General features: G+C 42.8%; 2 protein-coding genes across 5 annotated transcripts in view; one reads left to right on the forward strand and one right to left on the reverse strand.

The window, feature by feature from the left end:
• LOC118367598 (raftlin) overlaps positions 1-6652 on the forward strand; it is a 63457-nt gene extending 56805 nt beyond the window's left edge. For all 4 annotated transcript variants that reach the window (XM_052494255.1, XM_035751188.2, XM_052494257.1 and 1 more), the window contains 2 exons: positions 1789-1864; positions 2590-6652. In XM_052494255.1, coding sequence (XP_052350215.1) covers positions 1789-1864; positions 2590-3342 — 829 coding nt within the window. In that variant the 3' untranslated portion in view covers positions 3343-6652. The remainder of the gene's footprint in view (positions 1-1788; positions 1865-2589) is intronic.
• A 5915-nt stretch (positions 6653-12567) lies between these two features.
• On the reverse strand, positions 12568-15703 carry vmo1b (vitelline membrane outer layer 1 homolog b). The gene is made up of 4 exons (XM_035750932.2): positions 15437-15703; positions 15032-15144; positions 12857-13163; positions 12568-12716 (listed from the first exon to the last, which is right to left on the reverse strand). The coding sequence occupies exons 1-4, from the start codon at positions 15683-15685 to the stop codon at positions 12714-12716; spliced, it is 672 nt and encodes a 223-aa protein (XP_035606825.1). The 5' UTR covers positions 15686-15703; the 3' UTR covers positions 12568-12713.
• Positions 15704-17069: the final 1366 nt, after the last annotated feature.

The following is a 17069-nucleotide window of genomic DNA, read 5'->3' on the forward strand; positions in this document are numbered from 1 at the left end:
TTACCACAGGTAACCACTAAACATGATACACCATGTTCCCTATCACTGTACCAAAGAAAGTCTTGTTGCTGGTATATGAAGTTTCTATTCCAGTACTGCAGACACAGACGGCTATGAGAGGACTGTAGCAGCAAGACACAGACGGCTATGAGAGGACTGTAGCAGCAAGACACAGACGGCTATGAGAGGACTGTAGCAGCAAGACACAGACGGCTATGAGAGGACTGTAGCAGCAAGACAGACGGCTATGAGAGGACTGTAGCAGCAAGACACAGACGGCTATGAGAGGACTGTAGCAGCAAGACACAGACGGCTATGAGAGGACTGTAGCAGCAAGACACAGACGGCTATGAGAGGACTGTAGCAGCAAAGAGCCTGTAATTTTCAAACTGATCTGCTCCGTTCTACTTTAACAGGCTTTTTCTGAGGACTCAGGTTGGCTTTTCCGCATTCGTTCAGCAGGAAGCTGTCCGGCAATCTGACAGCCTGGAAAATAGGTTATTGGAAATGCAGGGTTAGGAGGAAGGGATGGGAAATGGGGTTATTTTAGATAGTAAGCCTCTACAGGAGATCTGGGAGCCCATTTGATGTTGGGGGAAGATTTGCAGCCAGCTCTATACCGTTGTCACCCTATCATACCTTTCCGTTGTTCTTCATATGCCAAGTTAAGGATCAATCATAACTCGAAGCTGATTCTTCCCCGTGTGTATAAGAGCACATCTATTTTAATGGGTGAGGGATTCCGAGAGAGGAAGTGACAGAGAGAGCGATCTGGAGAGGAAGATCAGGGGATATACAAAAGAGTGAAGGGAAAAGGGAAAGGAGAGAGAAAGCCGACATGAAGCTCATACAAGAGGAAGAGGCAGAGAAGTAAAGTGAAGCAGACAGATAATTAGTGGCAGCAGGCTAAAGTAGGAAACCGAGTCGATACGTGCGTGTCGGATGGAGAGATGAAGGAGAGAAGCAGAGTGAAGGTTAATGCGTGTGAGATGGAACGACGAGAGACGAACGGGAGAGAGAGCAAGCACGAGAGACCGGAAGCCCACTGATGACAGAATCTCCTCGGGGGATTAATCCGTCTGTCGTCTGTACTGTATGGATTATCCATGAATTAACACAGAATGTGACATGTGCATGGACAGGGATTATTTTGGAGAAGTTTATGAGGGCAAACATGTTTTGGGGAAGCCAGTAAACATGGTCTCTTTCTCTTGGTGTCTGAGCTCTCTCCTAAGCATAGAACATATTCACGTGGACATGCATCATTGCTCCAAATTCCTTTTTGGCTTCTCGTATTAACAAGAGGACAGAAAGGGAAGAAATCAGAATGATCGAGGTTGACCACTGCTATGTAACTCACTTCTCACGGTGATAGATGTCAGCTATTAGTATAGCATCAGGACTGACCATACTAGTCACACAAACCATTATAAGGTCTACCCTTCATGTGGAACTTTAGCAGTATAATACCAAACTGCATTTTCCATTCCTCTCTTCCTTGCTCTGAAATGACCCCAAGTATTTCTGAAAGAGCTTGTGGCAATGTGATTTGTGTGACATGGATTTCTTGGTCGATGGTACAGGCATTGTCCTCTACAAATAAAGTAACAATCAAGAAAATGGCTATGGTTTCCAAAGTTATTTGTATTTCAGTTCTAATTATATTCTCTCTACCTCCCTCTATCCATATTCACCTCTGCCTGTTATCTCTCCATCTCCCTATCTCTCCTTCTCCCTATCTCTCCATCTCCCTATCTCTCCATCTCCCTATCTCTCCCTCTACACTAGTGATGGAAGTTTGGCCACCAAGCAGGTTGTTTTTCTTCAGAGACCTGTCCTTCCCCGCAAGAGGGGGGACTCCAAGGTGTGTTGACCTCTCATTCCTCTCAGTGTTTGTCTTGTCACATGTGGGTCGGCTCGCAGCTTGTTCACTAGCCAGAGTAGCGCTGCAAGGCCAACATCATCCCTCACCACACCGGGCCCATACCACACTTGTTTTTGTTTTCGCATAGATAAATGTGCACACTGCCGGTCAAATGTGATTTAAACCCATTTCTTCTTGAGATATGAGCCATTCTGTGGTAACTACGGCAATGCATGTTGAGAAAGTACTTTCCATTTGACCCTAGATAGTACTGATATAACCTCTAGATTTAACCTAGAGGTTAAATCTAGAATGAATCAAATGCTGATATTGCCTGTGACCTGAATTTAAACTCTGGTCACCATTGGCAACCAAACTGATGGGCAATAACCCTGCAGAGACGAGCAGAGAACGATAATGCGGATGTTTGTGTGCAGGTAACATGCTATTTACCTCCGTATACGGTAAGTCTCAGCTAAAAGAGGATCAATGGAGGCAATCTCAGAAATATTAGCAGCCATATTTTCTTGTTTGGTCTGTACCCCTGAAGGCACCAATCAATTCCCTTGAAATGACCATTTCATTCCCCACAATGAGAATCATTTTAATTTGTTCTTTCCTTGTTTGCTATTATGTCCATTTCCAACGGTCTGTCTGTCCGTCTGTAATATGGCCAATAGAACAGCAGTTTAGAAACGTTCTTACACAAACATCCTGTCTTTCAGAAACTGATATTCAAAAGCAAGGCCAACAAGAACTCTGTTAAAGACGTGTCAAAAAACAAGAAGAAGAAGAAGAAGAAAAACAAGCAATCGGCAGCAGAGAAAGATCTGGAAGAGTCCAAGGTTCTTGACGACGGGGGAAAGGTGGTCAAAGAGAGCAGGAACGTGAAGGAAAACAAGGGGAGCGAAGAGGAGACAGTGAAAGAGACGGAGGTAGAGGCTGTGTGTAAGGAGGTAGAGGCTGTGTGTAAGGAGGCGGAGGCTCCCTGTGAAGTGGAGGAAGAGGAAAAGGTTGAGGCAGAAACTGAGGAAGGGGTAGAAACCGGGAAGGAGAGAGATGGAGCTGCAGGAAAAGATGACAAGAGTGACAAAGATGGGAGAGTGGAGGAGGGAGAAGGAGCAGGGGCAGAGACTGAGCAGGAAAGATGGGGAGAGAGAGAAAATGTGCTGGCAATTGATGATGAAACCGAAACTACCAAGGGTTCGGAGGTGGAGGTGGAGACCAAAAAACAAGGGCAGAAAGAGGAGAAAGGGGGAGGAGCTGAAATGGAAGTGAAGGAACATGGGGTTGAGACTAAGGAAGAGACAAATGGAGGGGAAGAGAATGGAGAAACGGAGAATGTTGCCATGCAACAAGACCCACCTGACCAGGAAGAACATGTAGTGCAGGAGGAGGTGCAAAAGGTAGTAAAGGAGGATGGACAGGTCAAATTGACCAATCAATGCCCTGAAGAGAGTCAAAGGTCTGATGTGTAAACATCTTCAGACATCACACCTAAGGGTTCTCCTACCCATCATTCAAGTACCTACCAAACATCATAACCTGAGATAGGGGCTCCACAAAGTCACCATTGAACAGCCTATATTGCAGCACCATCCTCCTACCATGTAGTCACTCTATCCTCTGCAGCAGACATCTCTCCACAACGGACACATCTCTCCACAACGGACACATCTCTCCACAACGGACACATCTCTACCACAGATGGACACGCACCAGTCTCTCTAACAGCCTGAGACTGATTCTATACCTACACATAGTGAATGTACCAACTGAGAATGATGCGGAGGAGACTACGAGAGTCGCTGGATATAATAGACAAGTTGATGGGACCAATGGAGCTTGGGTCTGAAGAAACCATAGTGGTACAGTTACTGTATGTCACATGGTGTTAGATGAGGAGAACTGGGAAATGTAGTGGCTGTTGTTGCGACAGGCAATCCAATGCAAGGTGAATGGAACTTTATTTACTTTTAGCCCGTAATGTAAAGTACTACAGATGATTCTGATAATCACTCTGATTCTTATGCTAGACATGATACATTCACCTTGCATTCCATATGTGTCAATATCCAAGCCAGGTAAAGTGTTTGATAATAGAGTAAATCTCCATTGAATGTGTGTGGGCTGAGTGGAAGTGAAATGTGATGAGAACCAAACTTGGAAATGTTGAGTCAACTTTGAGAGTTTAAACACGTTTGATTTGAATAGCTTTTCCAATCAATGGTCATTAAAAAGTACTTAGTAAGGTTATGGGCTGGGCCATGACTGGATGTTCAAGATGGTAACGGAGCACAGAGGAAGTAGAAAAACCAAAATGATTGCGCGAATCATTTTTAAACGATTGAGCTGTGTTCGAATTGCCATTTTTCATTGACATTGGCTTTAATATTTCACCTCAAGCTTTTAAAAGCCCCCCTTGACGGTGTCATTTCTGACCATAGCAAAATCATAATGTAGTCTTTCATGGTGTCATGTTGCTTTCCATTTGAAAGTGGTGCTGCATCGATGCTGTGTGGAGAAATCATTAACCGGCTAATGGACTGTCAGTGGGGTGTCAGTCAAGTCATACATTTATAATGGGGGCCACTTAAGTGGCTATTGACAGTGGAAAATCTCACCTCGAAAAATAACAAATAGCACTTAATCTGGATTGTGATTTTCATAGCGATTGATTTTTCTTGTGCTGCAGTTGCTAAGCAAAATCTGTGGAAACCTGTGTTTACAGATGAATATAGGCTTGTCGTCGTTTTCTAAATGTGGTATTTTTCTGAATAACCGACTTTTCAGAAATGTTCATCTCAATGGAAGATGTATTGTATAGAATTCCAAACTGTGACCAGGATAGCCTTATTATGATACTGGGCCTAAATCGTCAAGTCGAAATGTCAGAAGTTTGACAAATATCAAGGTGGTTTCAGTGTAATAGCCTGAGAGGGTTGCCACAATCAGTGTTTGAAGGTAATATGAAGGTAAGTTCAGTGTTCTCTGTTTTAGATTTGAACGGGAGGGGAGGTAAGGAATTTAGCTTTACAAGGTGTTGTTGATGGGGAAGTTTCTGTTTTTGATTTGAAGTTAGGCTCAGTGTATTCTGTCGTGCTAACGCTAGCTGAAGTGTGCTTTCTAATGCTCATACTGGACCTCGCTACCTCCTTAGGCATATTGGGGATTTGTAGCTATGGGGTCATCATTGCCAACTTTTTCCACCATATGGTCCATGCTGTGGGGGTGAGGTCATTACTAATGGCCAAGTGGTCAGGGGTCATGTTTGAACCATGTTTGATGGATTTTCCACAGCTGCTACTTGTTCGAGTACAAATCAGTTTCCCACTTGTCAAATAGCAGACTTGATATGAAGTCAGGATATTTTTTTTATTTTATGATATTATCTGTGGTATTGTTTTCTCCAGCGACACTTCGCGTTAGGCTATTATGAGCTTTAATAAGCACTTGTTTTATTCAACATATTTTATTTAGCTTTGCGGGTCACCGCTAGAGAGATAATGGAAATTACTTGTCAGTTTTAATATTTGTGAGACTAGGACAACTATGAATAAGAAATGGCATTCTAAAACACCCCTCTGTGATAAGTGAAGAGATTACCTGGACTCTGAGACAGATTTCCCCATTGGGTTCTTATCATGTAATTGTTTCTCTTTAGATTTAAACTAATCGCTTTCTGCCCGGATATAAGATCATGTAGGACTGTCATATTTCATTATTCATACATTGTTTATTATGTGTTCATCAGTTCTGTTTTTCATACCAATTTGAGTCTTTTACATTTTTTTTATATATATATATGTGATCCTTGTTCCTTTGTATATTATTTTACACTGAGACAATACTGCCTGTTCAAGTACAATGTACATTAAATTATGGTAGGAAAGTGTGGAAAAATACAGCCAGGGACTATCAGGTGATCTCATGCCTTTACATCATTGTATTTTAACACCTACAGCATTCCGGTTGGACACCCATTAACATGGACAACTGTAACCTCCACAGAGTTGGGTCAAATGACACCAGGTCCTGTATCCGTTTGTATTACCTGGGGGTCGTGAACTCCATGCCCTCATCCCTCGTGATAAGAGATGTTTAGTGATTTGTACATTTGCTCAGCTTTTACATAAGTAGACTCTGGGGAGAGTGGGTAGACTACATTTTTCCTGATACTGAAAAGCAAGGATATGGAGAGAAAAGTGAAGCAGGATCTGTCACTTCATCAGTTAAATTATGCTGAATGTTGTTTTACTTACCCTTCCGTGATGAGGGAGACCTGTGACTAACGTAGACCAACCTCAGCCTTGTCTAGAACAAGCGCCTCCAACCCACTCATGAAAAAAAGGTAATCTACTATTTCCTGTCTTTATGTAACCATAATTGTCTCAAGCTCAGCAGTCAGTGGCAGTGCAATTGTTCTTGATAATGCTGTGCAAAATGTGTGTTCCAGGGTTCATTTCCTGTGTGTTATGATGTGAAATGAACAGATTAGAAATGACAGAAACATGATACAGTAGGATGGCAATCTCTTTATGTTGTCACTTTAGCTTGCTCGTGGCCTCTGGAATTGTATTGTTAGGTTTCATCTCCGATGTTGCTGTTTTCATCACCTGCGCTGCCATTTTGAATGTTGAGTGTCTTTGGTCATCGGCTACCGACACGCACTGCAGTGTTTGTAAAAACAAAGGTATTCTTTGTATTCGATTTTCATGGAAATGTCCACATCCCTACTGTTCATGACTGTACAATTTGTATATTATAAAATTATTTATATTTAATGTGCACCTGTGGTGTTTTCTGTTTCTAGGTGAATTTTGAAAACCAATGCATTTTGCCATGTTTGATTCCTAAACTCAAATCATTACCCAACACTACACATTTCACTCATCAGTGGTCTTTCAATTTTGAAGTCTCTTGTAAAGATTTATGTGCAACCTTCAATGTCTTAGATTCCATAAACACTCAAATGTACCATTAGACTGTAGAATCACATGGATGGTTAAACATGACATTGGCCAGTGAGAAAAACAAGTTGAGACATGTTTTATACAGGTTCAGCTCTAAGGGCTCAATTCAGACTCAGAAAATCTATTCCTTTTTTGATTTATTAAGCACTTCTCAGCAGTTGGTATTCATACTTCCCGTATGCAGGTGTGTAAGAGACTTTGCAGGTGTGGCCACCTTGCACGCACTGAATAAATGTAATTCAACTGCTGAAAACCCTCTCACTTGCTGGCCAACATACACTGCTCAAAAAATAAAGGGAACACTTAAACAACACAATGTAACTCCAAGTCAATCACACTTCTGTGAAATCAAACTGTCCACTTAGGAAGCAACACTGATTGACAAAATAATTCACATGCTGTTGTGCAAATGGAATAGACAACAGGTGGACATTATAGGCAATTAGCAAGACACCCCCAATAAAGGAGTGGTTCTGCATGTGGTGACCACTGACCACTTCTCAGTTCCTATGCTTCCTGGCTGATGTTTTGGTCACTTTTGAATGCTGGCGGTGCTTTCACTCTAGTGGTAGCATGAGACGGTGTCTACAACCCACACAAGTGGCTCAGGTAGTGCAGCTCATCCAGGATGGCACATCAATGCGAGCTGTGCCAAGTGTTCAGAGCATGGAGGCGCTACCAGGAGACAGGCCAGTACATCAGGAGACGTGGAGGAGGACGTAGGAGGGCAACAACCCAGCAGCAGGACCGCTACCTCCGCCTTTGTGCAAGGAGGAGCAGGGGGAGCACTGCCAGAGCCCTGCAAAATGACCTCCAGCAGGCCACAAATGTGCATGTGTCTGCTCAAACGGTCAGAAACAGACTCCATGAGGGTGGTATGAGGGCCCGACATCCACAGGTGGGGGTTTGGCATTTGCCAGAGAACACCATGATTTGCAAATTCGTCACTGGCGCCCAGTGCTCTTCACAGATGAAAGGTTCAGACTGAGCATATGTGACAGACATGACAGTCTGGAGACGCCGTGGAGAACGTTCTGTTGCCTGCAACATCCTCCAGAATGACCGGTTTGGCGGGGGGTCAGTCATAGTGTGGGGTTGCAATTATTTGGGGGGCCGCACAGCCCTCCATGGCGAGGTAGCCTGACTGCCATTAGGTACCGAGATGAGATCCTCAGACCCCTTGTGAGACCATATGCTGGTGCGGTTGGCCCTGGATTCCTCCTAATGCAAGACAATGCTAAACCTCATGTGGCTGGAGTGTGTCAGCAGTTCCTGCAAGAGGAAGGCATTGATGATATGGACTGGCCCGCCCGTTCCCTAGACCTGAATCCAATTGAGCACATCTAGGACATCATGTCTCGCTCCATCCACCAACGCCACGTTGCACCACAGACTGTACAGGAGTTGGCGGATGCTTTAGTCCAGGTCTGGGAGGAGATCCCTCAGGAGACCATCCGCCACCTCATCAGGAGCATGCCCAGGCGTTGTAGGGAGGTTATACAGGCACGTGGAGGCCACACACACTACTGAGCCTCATTTTGACTTGTTTTAAGGACATTACATCGAAGTTGGATCAGCGTGTAGTGTGGTTTTCCACTTTAATTTTGAGTGTGACTCCAAATCCAGACCTCCATGGGTTGATAAATTTGATTTCCATTGATACTTTTTGTGTGATTTTGTTGTCGGCACTTTCAACTATGTAAAGAAAAAAGTATTTAATAAGAATATTTCATTCATTCAGATCTAGGATGTGTTATTTTAGTGTTCTCTTTATTTTTTTGAGCAGTGTATTTTCTTGTGACGTTTTCATTAAAAAGGGTTTTCAGTACATTTATCTAAACACTCGTTAAATACGGTGTACCTTTTTAATTCAAATTTTCTCGACAGACACAGAGTGTGCAAAACATTGGGAACACCTTCCTAATACTGAGTTACACCTCCGTTTACCCTCAGAACAGCTTCAGTTCATCAGGGCATGGACATTATAAGGTGTCAAGCGTTCCACGGGGATGCTGGCTCATGACTCCAATTCTTCTCACAGTTGTGTCAAGTTGGCTGGATGTCTTTTGGGTGGTGGACCATTCTTGATCCAGACGGGAAACATTTGAGCGTGAAAAACCCAGCAGTGTTGCAGTTTGACACACTCAAACCGGTGCGCTTGGCACCATCCCGCGTTCAAAGGCACTTAAATCTTTTTGGTCTTGCTCATTCACTCTTTGAATGGCACACATACACAATTAATGTCTCGATGGTCTCAAGGCTTAAAAATCCTTCTTTAACCTGTCTCCTCCCCTTCATCAAGACTGATTTTAGTGGATTTAACAATTTATATCAATAAGGGATCATAGCCTTCACCTGGTCAGTCTGTCATGGAAAGAGCAGGTGTTCCTAATGTTTTGCACATTCAGTGTATATTGAGAGAATTGGTTCAGAATGGGATTTAATGAAAGAACCCTCTTAATACACACATTTATCTCTTTTCCGCCACCAGTTGGTTGATTTTCAAATATTTAGGGTCATTTATATATTACAATCCCCTTATCCAAACGGCTTACTCATTTACCTAGCTCTTATCAATTTGTAAATTACAGTGCATGAAGAATGGTGTTATTTCTATCGGGGGAAAAAGAAAGTAGATGTTGTTCCACTTGGAACCGACAGGTTGCTTGACCTTATTCATCGTTTCATCATGTGTAAAGGTGGTGTAATTATGGGGGAATTAAGTCAAGGTCAGAATACGGCATTTCTGTAGACACACATCCACCACGCCTTCATTTCTTTCATCTTCAACCAAAAACGAAAAGCGGTTGAATAACATGCTATTCTCAAAAGTTCAAGGTCAGAATACCCATAGAGCTAAAGGTGCATGAAAAGGGATTTAGATGTTATTTACACAAGCTTAACTCGGGTTTGAATCGGCCCCCAAGTGAGGGGCTCTTGTAGGTTGGCCTTTGTAGTGCTGAAAGAATGTAAAGAGGTAAATGCAGAAAACGTCAGTCCCTCACAGTCTACAGTAAAAGGACTCCATTGTTGGATCAGGTTGGACCTGAGTGCTGTAGCTATGCGCTTACGGACAATGTCCTTTTCTTAGGGAGCACAAGGGGTAAAAAAACACAACTATTGTTTAAAATCTGTCGTATCTGCGTATTACATTTTCATTACAGTTGATCAAATGTATAGGCATTATGCTGCTGTATTGTGGGCCCCATGTGTTCACAAATCATGGTAATGGTGCTTGTGAAAGCAAGCCGTATTTACGTAGAGTTTCACGGTCAGGGGTGATCTATACATCATGAGAGCTAGGAGCCCCGGGGAGGACAGGGTCATTATAATGAGGGCTATGAAACCACAACCACATCATTTCCATGTTGTCCACTACAGGAAACGTTAATAGATCTTAAATGACCAAGGGGATGAGGTGGACCACTAGAGCGTGTCAAAAATCCTCATTTCCAGCCTGCAGTTATAGTATTGAATAAATGTACTTTCAGCCTAGAGCGCTGTGGCCAATGGGGTTTACCACTAAGACCTAGTTGGGTTTGGGATAAAACTGCTGAATGTGGCATACTGAATGTCTGGAGAATTTTGCTAATCTTGTATTAAGATGGGAATTTATCAGACTAAATCTTTATATTTGTAAAATGATACACAAAGGTTATTTTAAGGAATATCATTCTGTGCCCAGAGGGCCCCAACTGCAAACTGTAAGAGGACACCCAAACTGTCTACGCAACCAGATCACTTAATCATTTATGTTCGTCTACATTGTGTATACTGTTATTTTTACTGGTTTTCATCTAGTTGGTTCTGTCACACCCCTCAAACTCAACTCTGGACCTCGCTGCCAGCACCATTGCTTTTTTCCCCCTGTTGTTCCCCTCTAACCAGGAACTGATTTAGACCTGGGACACCAGGTGGATGTAATTGATTATCCGGTAGAACAGAAAGCCAGCAGGCGCTGGACCTCATAGGGTAAGAGTTGAATACCCCTGTGTCATACCATCCATCCACTGAAACATGTCAATTCACCTCTAAGATAACACTGCCATCTAGTGGTCATGCCAGTCATCTGCTCATCTGGTTGGATGTACCTCCCTCTGATGCTGCTCATGACTCAGCAAAGAAATGCATATTTTGTCTGCATTTAAACACTTCATCTTATAAGGACCCTTTCAAAGTATCAACATACATAAACTCAGCAACAACAAAAAAAATTGTCTCACTGTCAACTGCGTTTATTTTCAGCAAACATGTGTAAATATTTGTATGAACATAAGATTCAACAACTGAGACAAACTGAACAAGTTCCACAGACGTGACTAACAGAATGGAATAATGTGTCTCTGAACAAAGGTGGGGTCAAAATCAAAAGTAACAGTCAGTATCTGGTGTGGTCAACAGCTGCATTAAGTACTGGAGTGCATCTCCTTTTAATTTTACGGTGGGTTTGTGCCCATAGGCGAAGTTGTTACCGGTGATGTCTGGTGAGGACCTGCCTTTACAACAGGCCTACAAGCCCCCAGTCCAGTCTTTTTCAGCCTATTGCGGACAGTCTGAGCACTGATGGAGGGATTGTGCGTTCCTGGTGTAACTCGGGCAGTTGTTGTTGCCATCCTGTACCTGTCCAGCAGATGTGATGTTCGGAAGTACCGATCCTGTGCAGGTGTTGTTACATGTAGTCTGCCACTGTGAGGACAATCAGCTGTCCGTCCTGTCTCCCTGTAGCGCTGTCTTAGGTGTCGCACAGTACGGACATAGCAATTTATTGCCCTGGCCACATCTGCAGTCCTCATGCCTACGGCACGTTCACACAGATGAGCAGGGACCCTGGGCATCTTTCTTTTTGGTGTTTTTCAGAGTCCGTATAAAGACCTCTTTAGTGTCCTAAGTTTTCATAACTGTGACCTTAATTGCCTACCGTCTGAAAGCTGTTAGTGTCTTGACAACCGTTCCACAGGTGCATGTTCATTAATTGTTTGTGGTTCATTGAACAAGCATGGGAAATTGTTTAAACCCTTTACAATGAAGATCTGTGAAGTTATTTGGATTTTTACTAATTATCTTTGAAAGACAGGGTCCTGAAAAAGGGACTGTTTTTGTTGTTACTGAGTTTATATAGACGACCTATCACTCTAATCTAACCCACACTAAATGAAAGTATTGCGTACCAAGAGGCAAATAAGTTTGAACTTAACTTGAGTTCACCAGAAGGTCACTCATTAGCATGAAAGAGAAACTCCAGATTAGTGCATTATGGGTCATTATCAGTATGCCTCCATTGCCTCATGTTTGAGTAGCTGGTGATAACCATTGCTGCGCTGCTTGATAAAGTCACATGGTCCTTTTTCTCCACTTACACTGCGTTTTGCAGATTACCCACTCACACACTAAACACAAGCACCTCTGTGTATGCCAATCACCGTCTTATCGGATGCCGTCAGGCCTGTAAATTAATTAATAACCCTTGTCATTTCTTAATTAGCTCCCTTTCCAGGAGGAGAAATGCGTGTGTCAGCACCTACATTTTGTGCACACTTGTTATGACTTTGCTTTGAGTTTATTGGGTCATTAGAGACGCTCTATGAAAACATGCTGTTCTCATGCTGATGAGGATTTCAGTGCGTATTGTGGAGTGATCTAGAGGGGTCCTTCAGCTCTGATGAGTGGGTTACGTTCAGTCGGAGCTAATGTCATTTGTTTCAGCCTCACTGAACAAAGGAGCCATAAAGAGACAGTTGAATGATTTATTAGGTTTTAACCAGTGGCAGATTCAGATATTGGGTGTAGATTGGATTGAATGGACCATGGGTCAGAGCCTGTGTGTTGACAGGTCTGGGCCGGTTGGTTGGTCCAGAAGAGGTATCTCCCTCAGATGATTACTGTGAGGACACGACAAGAAATACACCAGAGGGTTAGAAAATGAGTGATGTACTTTAGGTGTTCCAGAGCTGCCATGACATCAATATCATACACAAGACCAACTCATTCAACCACTCTATGATAAACCATCTTCTCTCACCTGCTGGAGTTTGGCGCAGCAGTGGAAGCGCACGTCATTGAGAGATGAGTCATCCAGACCGTACTGGTATTCCTCCATCTTGGTCTCGATGCCACAGATTCCTCCATCGCCACAATCCTGGCTCCAGAGGCTGTACTCGCCGTAGTCCAGGCCGGCGCCTGTGAGGGTGGGGTTGCTGCTGCAGCGGAACCTGACGTTGTTGGCGGCTGTGTCGTCACCGAACAGACCCTGGTGGGGCTCCACACGCAGCTGGAAGGAAGTTAGCACACCCCTGGGGCAATACTGAGGGTCCGACCAGTCACCAAAGCTGGGAGAGGAAGAGAGAGAGGCATACGCGACATGGAATATTATTTCACCATCACAGCAGTCTGGAATTAGGTTTGACCATAGCTGTGAGACAGAGAAAAGAGGCACATGATATGTAGGGAGTAGAAACAGGACATGGAATAACATATCACTGCAGTTTGAAGATGCAGGGTTCAACTGATAAGTCAATTTACTGAAATAGGTCTGTTTTGTGTGCTGTTTGTTCTATACAAGACCAAGGTAATGTTACTTAAGCATCACTCGGTAGCATGCATATACAGTGCATAGTAAGTAATGGCTATCTTGGCTCGCCAGTACTATATAGTATCATACTCAGATAAATAACAGCATCGGTTGGCCATCGGTTGGCTTGGCGACATTTCGTGACAAGGACGATAAGAGACATGTTGTTCAGGATGAACACCAGGATGCATTACAGCTTTGATTTTGTTCAACAGGTAAGCAACATTTCCTCCTTTAATACTGATTAAGGACATAGATGGATAGATATACACAATATATATGGGAGGCAGGCAAATACCTTTCACTGAGATGTGTAAAGAGATTGACAGGGCTGAGACAATTAATTGTAATTTATCTTAATGTTATTTTGTTGTTTGCCGGTGCACTATCCTTCTGACTATGTAGCCAGGTCCCATCTACCTTTGAACTCCTCGCCAGTGTGGCTTGTTTGGTGTCTGCTGTGAAGGAATACCACCACAAGTCAACTACTTGATTGATGAAGGCACGTCATCTAGCAAAGGCAGCAGCGCAATCATCAACTACATGCACCATTTCTTCACCAACTACGGAGTTGGGGAAACACGTGTGGACCTGAATTGTGATAACTGCAGTGGCCAAATCAAGAACAAGTTTGTGCTCTGGTATTGTGCCAGGCGGACCAAGCACAAGCTCCACCACAGTCTGGACCCAGACTGGCCTCATCAAACAGCGCTTTCAAAAGACCAGAATGAACACTGTCAGACTGCTGGTGTTGTGAAGGACAGCACTGTGACAGGGGTCAACATCCGCAACTGATTGGACTGGAGGATGGTACGGTGCTGGTGGGCACTTAAGTATTTTTAAACCCAAATAAATACTTTTAGACTTTTGCTCAAGTAATATTTTACTGGGTGACTTACCTTAATAGAAAATGACTGAAGTAAAAGTATGTTCACATTTACTCAAGTATGACAATTTTGTACATTTTTCACCACTGGATGTGGCTGGGGGTTATAGAATTTCTTTCACATGACCCATCAATTTAGGCAAGTGTGATCTAACATTTATAAAATGTTTTTAGCTGGACACTTTGTTAACCTGGAATTTTTCCTTATTGTAGGCTACTACTTTGACCACATTTAGTCTTAATCTTTAGTACACGACTCACTGTTTAGCACATTGCCTCACATGTGAATCCTTAAAGAAATGGGTGGGGCTGGTTTAAGAGGGTGTGAACAATGCTGAATGGGTGTAGACAAAGGAGCGCTCTCCAGTAGGCAGCAAAACATTTATAGGCCGTTTTCTCAACAACAACAAAAAAGGGCCGATAAATGTTTTATCAACTATCAAAGCAGAATTACTTTCCCATTGTTCCTCAAAAATGCAGTGTATGATATACCATTTTGAAGCTCTGAGTCTCTACTTTTTACCCATGTAAAAAAAAAAAAAAAAAAAAAAAAAAAAAACACTTCAAATGTTGCTACATAAGACCGAATCTAGGTGTCGAGTCACATGTCATCACTATAGTTTGAAATGCGCTTTTACAGTTAAACCTGTATCTTAAAAGGATATGATTACTTCCAACTGTGTCTACATTGAGCAATGTGATAGGCCAATATGAGGCATGTTGTTCTCGTCTGTACATACAATCCAGTGTGAGACTCAATGGTGTACAAGAAGCTCCTATCTTCGTCCTTAGCGCAGATCAAGCGAATGCCATTCAGGGCAGTATCGTCCAGACCGTACTGTTCGGACTCCACCTGAGAGAAGGTTAATGGACATATGCTAGCATTAGCTCAAACAGAAGAATGGTCTCGTTATACACAAATGTGTTGATCATGATTGGTAACGGATCAACACCACAAATACATTTTGATTACATCAAATTTAGGATTTGAATTGTGTACATTTTTTTTTTAAATAAATGGGCTATTTGAAAATAGGCTTTTTGACCACAGGGGACTGGAATTTAATCCCTGAATTGACTAACTGAAAGAAATGCTATCCAAACTGGTGGATGTGTTTGAAATGTATGAAGGAGCCCTTGCTTACCCGGAGCATGAACCCAACGGCGAAGAACTTGTCGGGACACATCTCGGGCCAGGTCCAGTTCCCAAACTGCTCTCCATTGGGCACGGTGAGGAGGGAGGTGTAAGGCCTAGCGCTGTATTGGATACCAGCACGCTCCACATAGGGCTGCTCCTCAGGCAAGAGAGCTAGACATGACCCAAGGGCCAACACAGCCAGGAAGGACAGAGCAGTGAACAGAGGGGTAGTCATGTTGACAGAAGTCAGTCTCATCCACAGAAGGGATGGAACAAAGGCAGTGAACTCTTATAGCCTTCCTCACTCACGCCTCCAAAATGGTGCCCATATGGTGTCTCCATACTGTTATCAGGATTAATCATTTACAACACTGTGGTCTGGCCATGGGAAGAGGCAGGTGGTACTAGGACGTAAAGTTCAAAATAACCATACTGTCTTTGACTTCAAAAGCAGCTGGTTTAGTCTCAATGAACTGTCAATTATTTGTCATACCAAAGTATGGCCCATGTTGTATATTAGTCATTTGACTGTTCACATGCTATGACATAAAGCGAACATTTAAATTGTCAGAAACCACGTCCAAAGCTGATTTCTTTGGCGCGACAAGAGTGAACAAAAAAAAGGAACATATGTTAATGTCTTTATTATCAAAATAGATCAGTTGGTTTACATTGATTTCAAATGTTAATTTTCTTACATCTCATATGAAGAGCCTTTCTGTTATCGCTGTGCATGTGCAGTCCCAAGGCAACTGAAGTAATTGTTTTCAAGCGACAGGACTTGCATAATGAGTAGCTTTTTCTCCTGTCTGGTATAACAGAAAGCAGTGCTATTTTATGATTTTTCGCTATAGATGACGTTCAAACAATTCTGTGCATGTTAATGAGTCTATATTTCCAATTATATAACGACAGAAAAAAATGACCTTGTTGTATAACCTTCTTGTATCCCCTGTATCTAGCAGTAACGTCTAAATGCACATCAATTACCTGCACATATGTTAACATTTCATACAGTCAGGTCCATAATTATTAGCAAAAAATCTATTATACAAAAACACAAATATTATTTTTAAAAACGAATTATACTAATACAAGAGCATAAAGAAATAGATTAAAAATATAAACACTTTTTGAATTCCTGTTTTCAGTACTCCAGCACCCAGTCTTTGCAAGGATAACACAGTATTCTTCTCAAATATTCTATGAGTTGGGGAACACATTGGGAGGGATCTTAGACCATTCCTCCATACAGAATCCTTCCCGATCATTGATATCCTTTGTCTGCTCTTATAGACTGCCCTCTTCAATTCAAACCAATTGGGTTCAAGTCCGGAGACAGCCATTGCAAAATGTTGATTTTGTAGTCAATTAACCATTTCTTGGTGGATTGTGATGTGTGCTTGGGGTTATTGCCTTGCTGGAAGATCCACTTGTGGCCAAGTGTCAGCCTCCTGGCAGAGGCAACCAGGTTCTTGGGTCAAATGTCCTGGGACTGGTTATGATGTTCATGATGCAGTTGACCTTAACAAGGATCAAGGATGCACCACCGTATTTTACCATAGGAATGAGGTACTTTTCTGCATACTGTCAACGCCAAAACCACCACTGGTGTGCGTGGCCAAAAAGCTTTATTTTCA

The sequence above is a fragment of the Oncorhynchus keta genome, chromosome 34 (genome assembly GCF_023373465.1).
Source record: "Oncorhynchus keta strain PuntledgeMale-10-30-2019 chromosome 34, Oket_V2, whole genome shotgun sequence".
In the NCBI taxonomy this organism is placed as follows: Eukaryota; Metazoa; Chordata; class Actinopteri; order Salmoniformes; family Salmonidae; genus Oncorhynchus; species Oncorhynchus keta.

What these genes read in the sequence shown, in the direction of transcription:
- vmo1b (XM_035750932.2), bottom strand. Translation starts at nt 15,685, where the DNA reads ATGAGACTGACTTCTGTCAACATGACTACCCCTCTGTTCACTGCTCTG. An exon ending in CCGTTGGGTTCATGCTCCGG is followed by an intron (nt 15,145 to 15,436) that starts GTAAGCAAGGGC and finishes ACCTTCTCTCAG; the next exon opens with GTGGAGTCCGAACAGTACGG. An exon ending in ATTGAGTCTCACACTGGATT is followed by an intron (nt 13,164 to 15,031) that starts GTATGTACAGAC and finishes TTCCTCTCCCAG; the next exon opens with CTTTGGTGACTGGTCGGACC.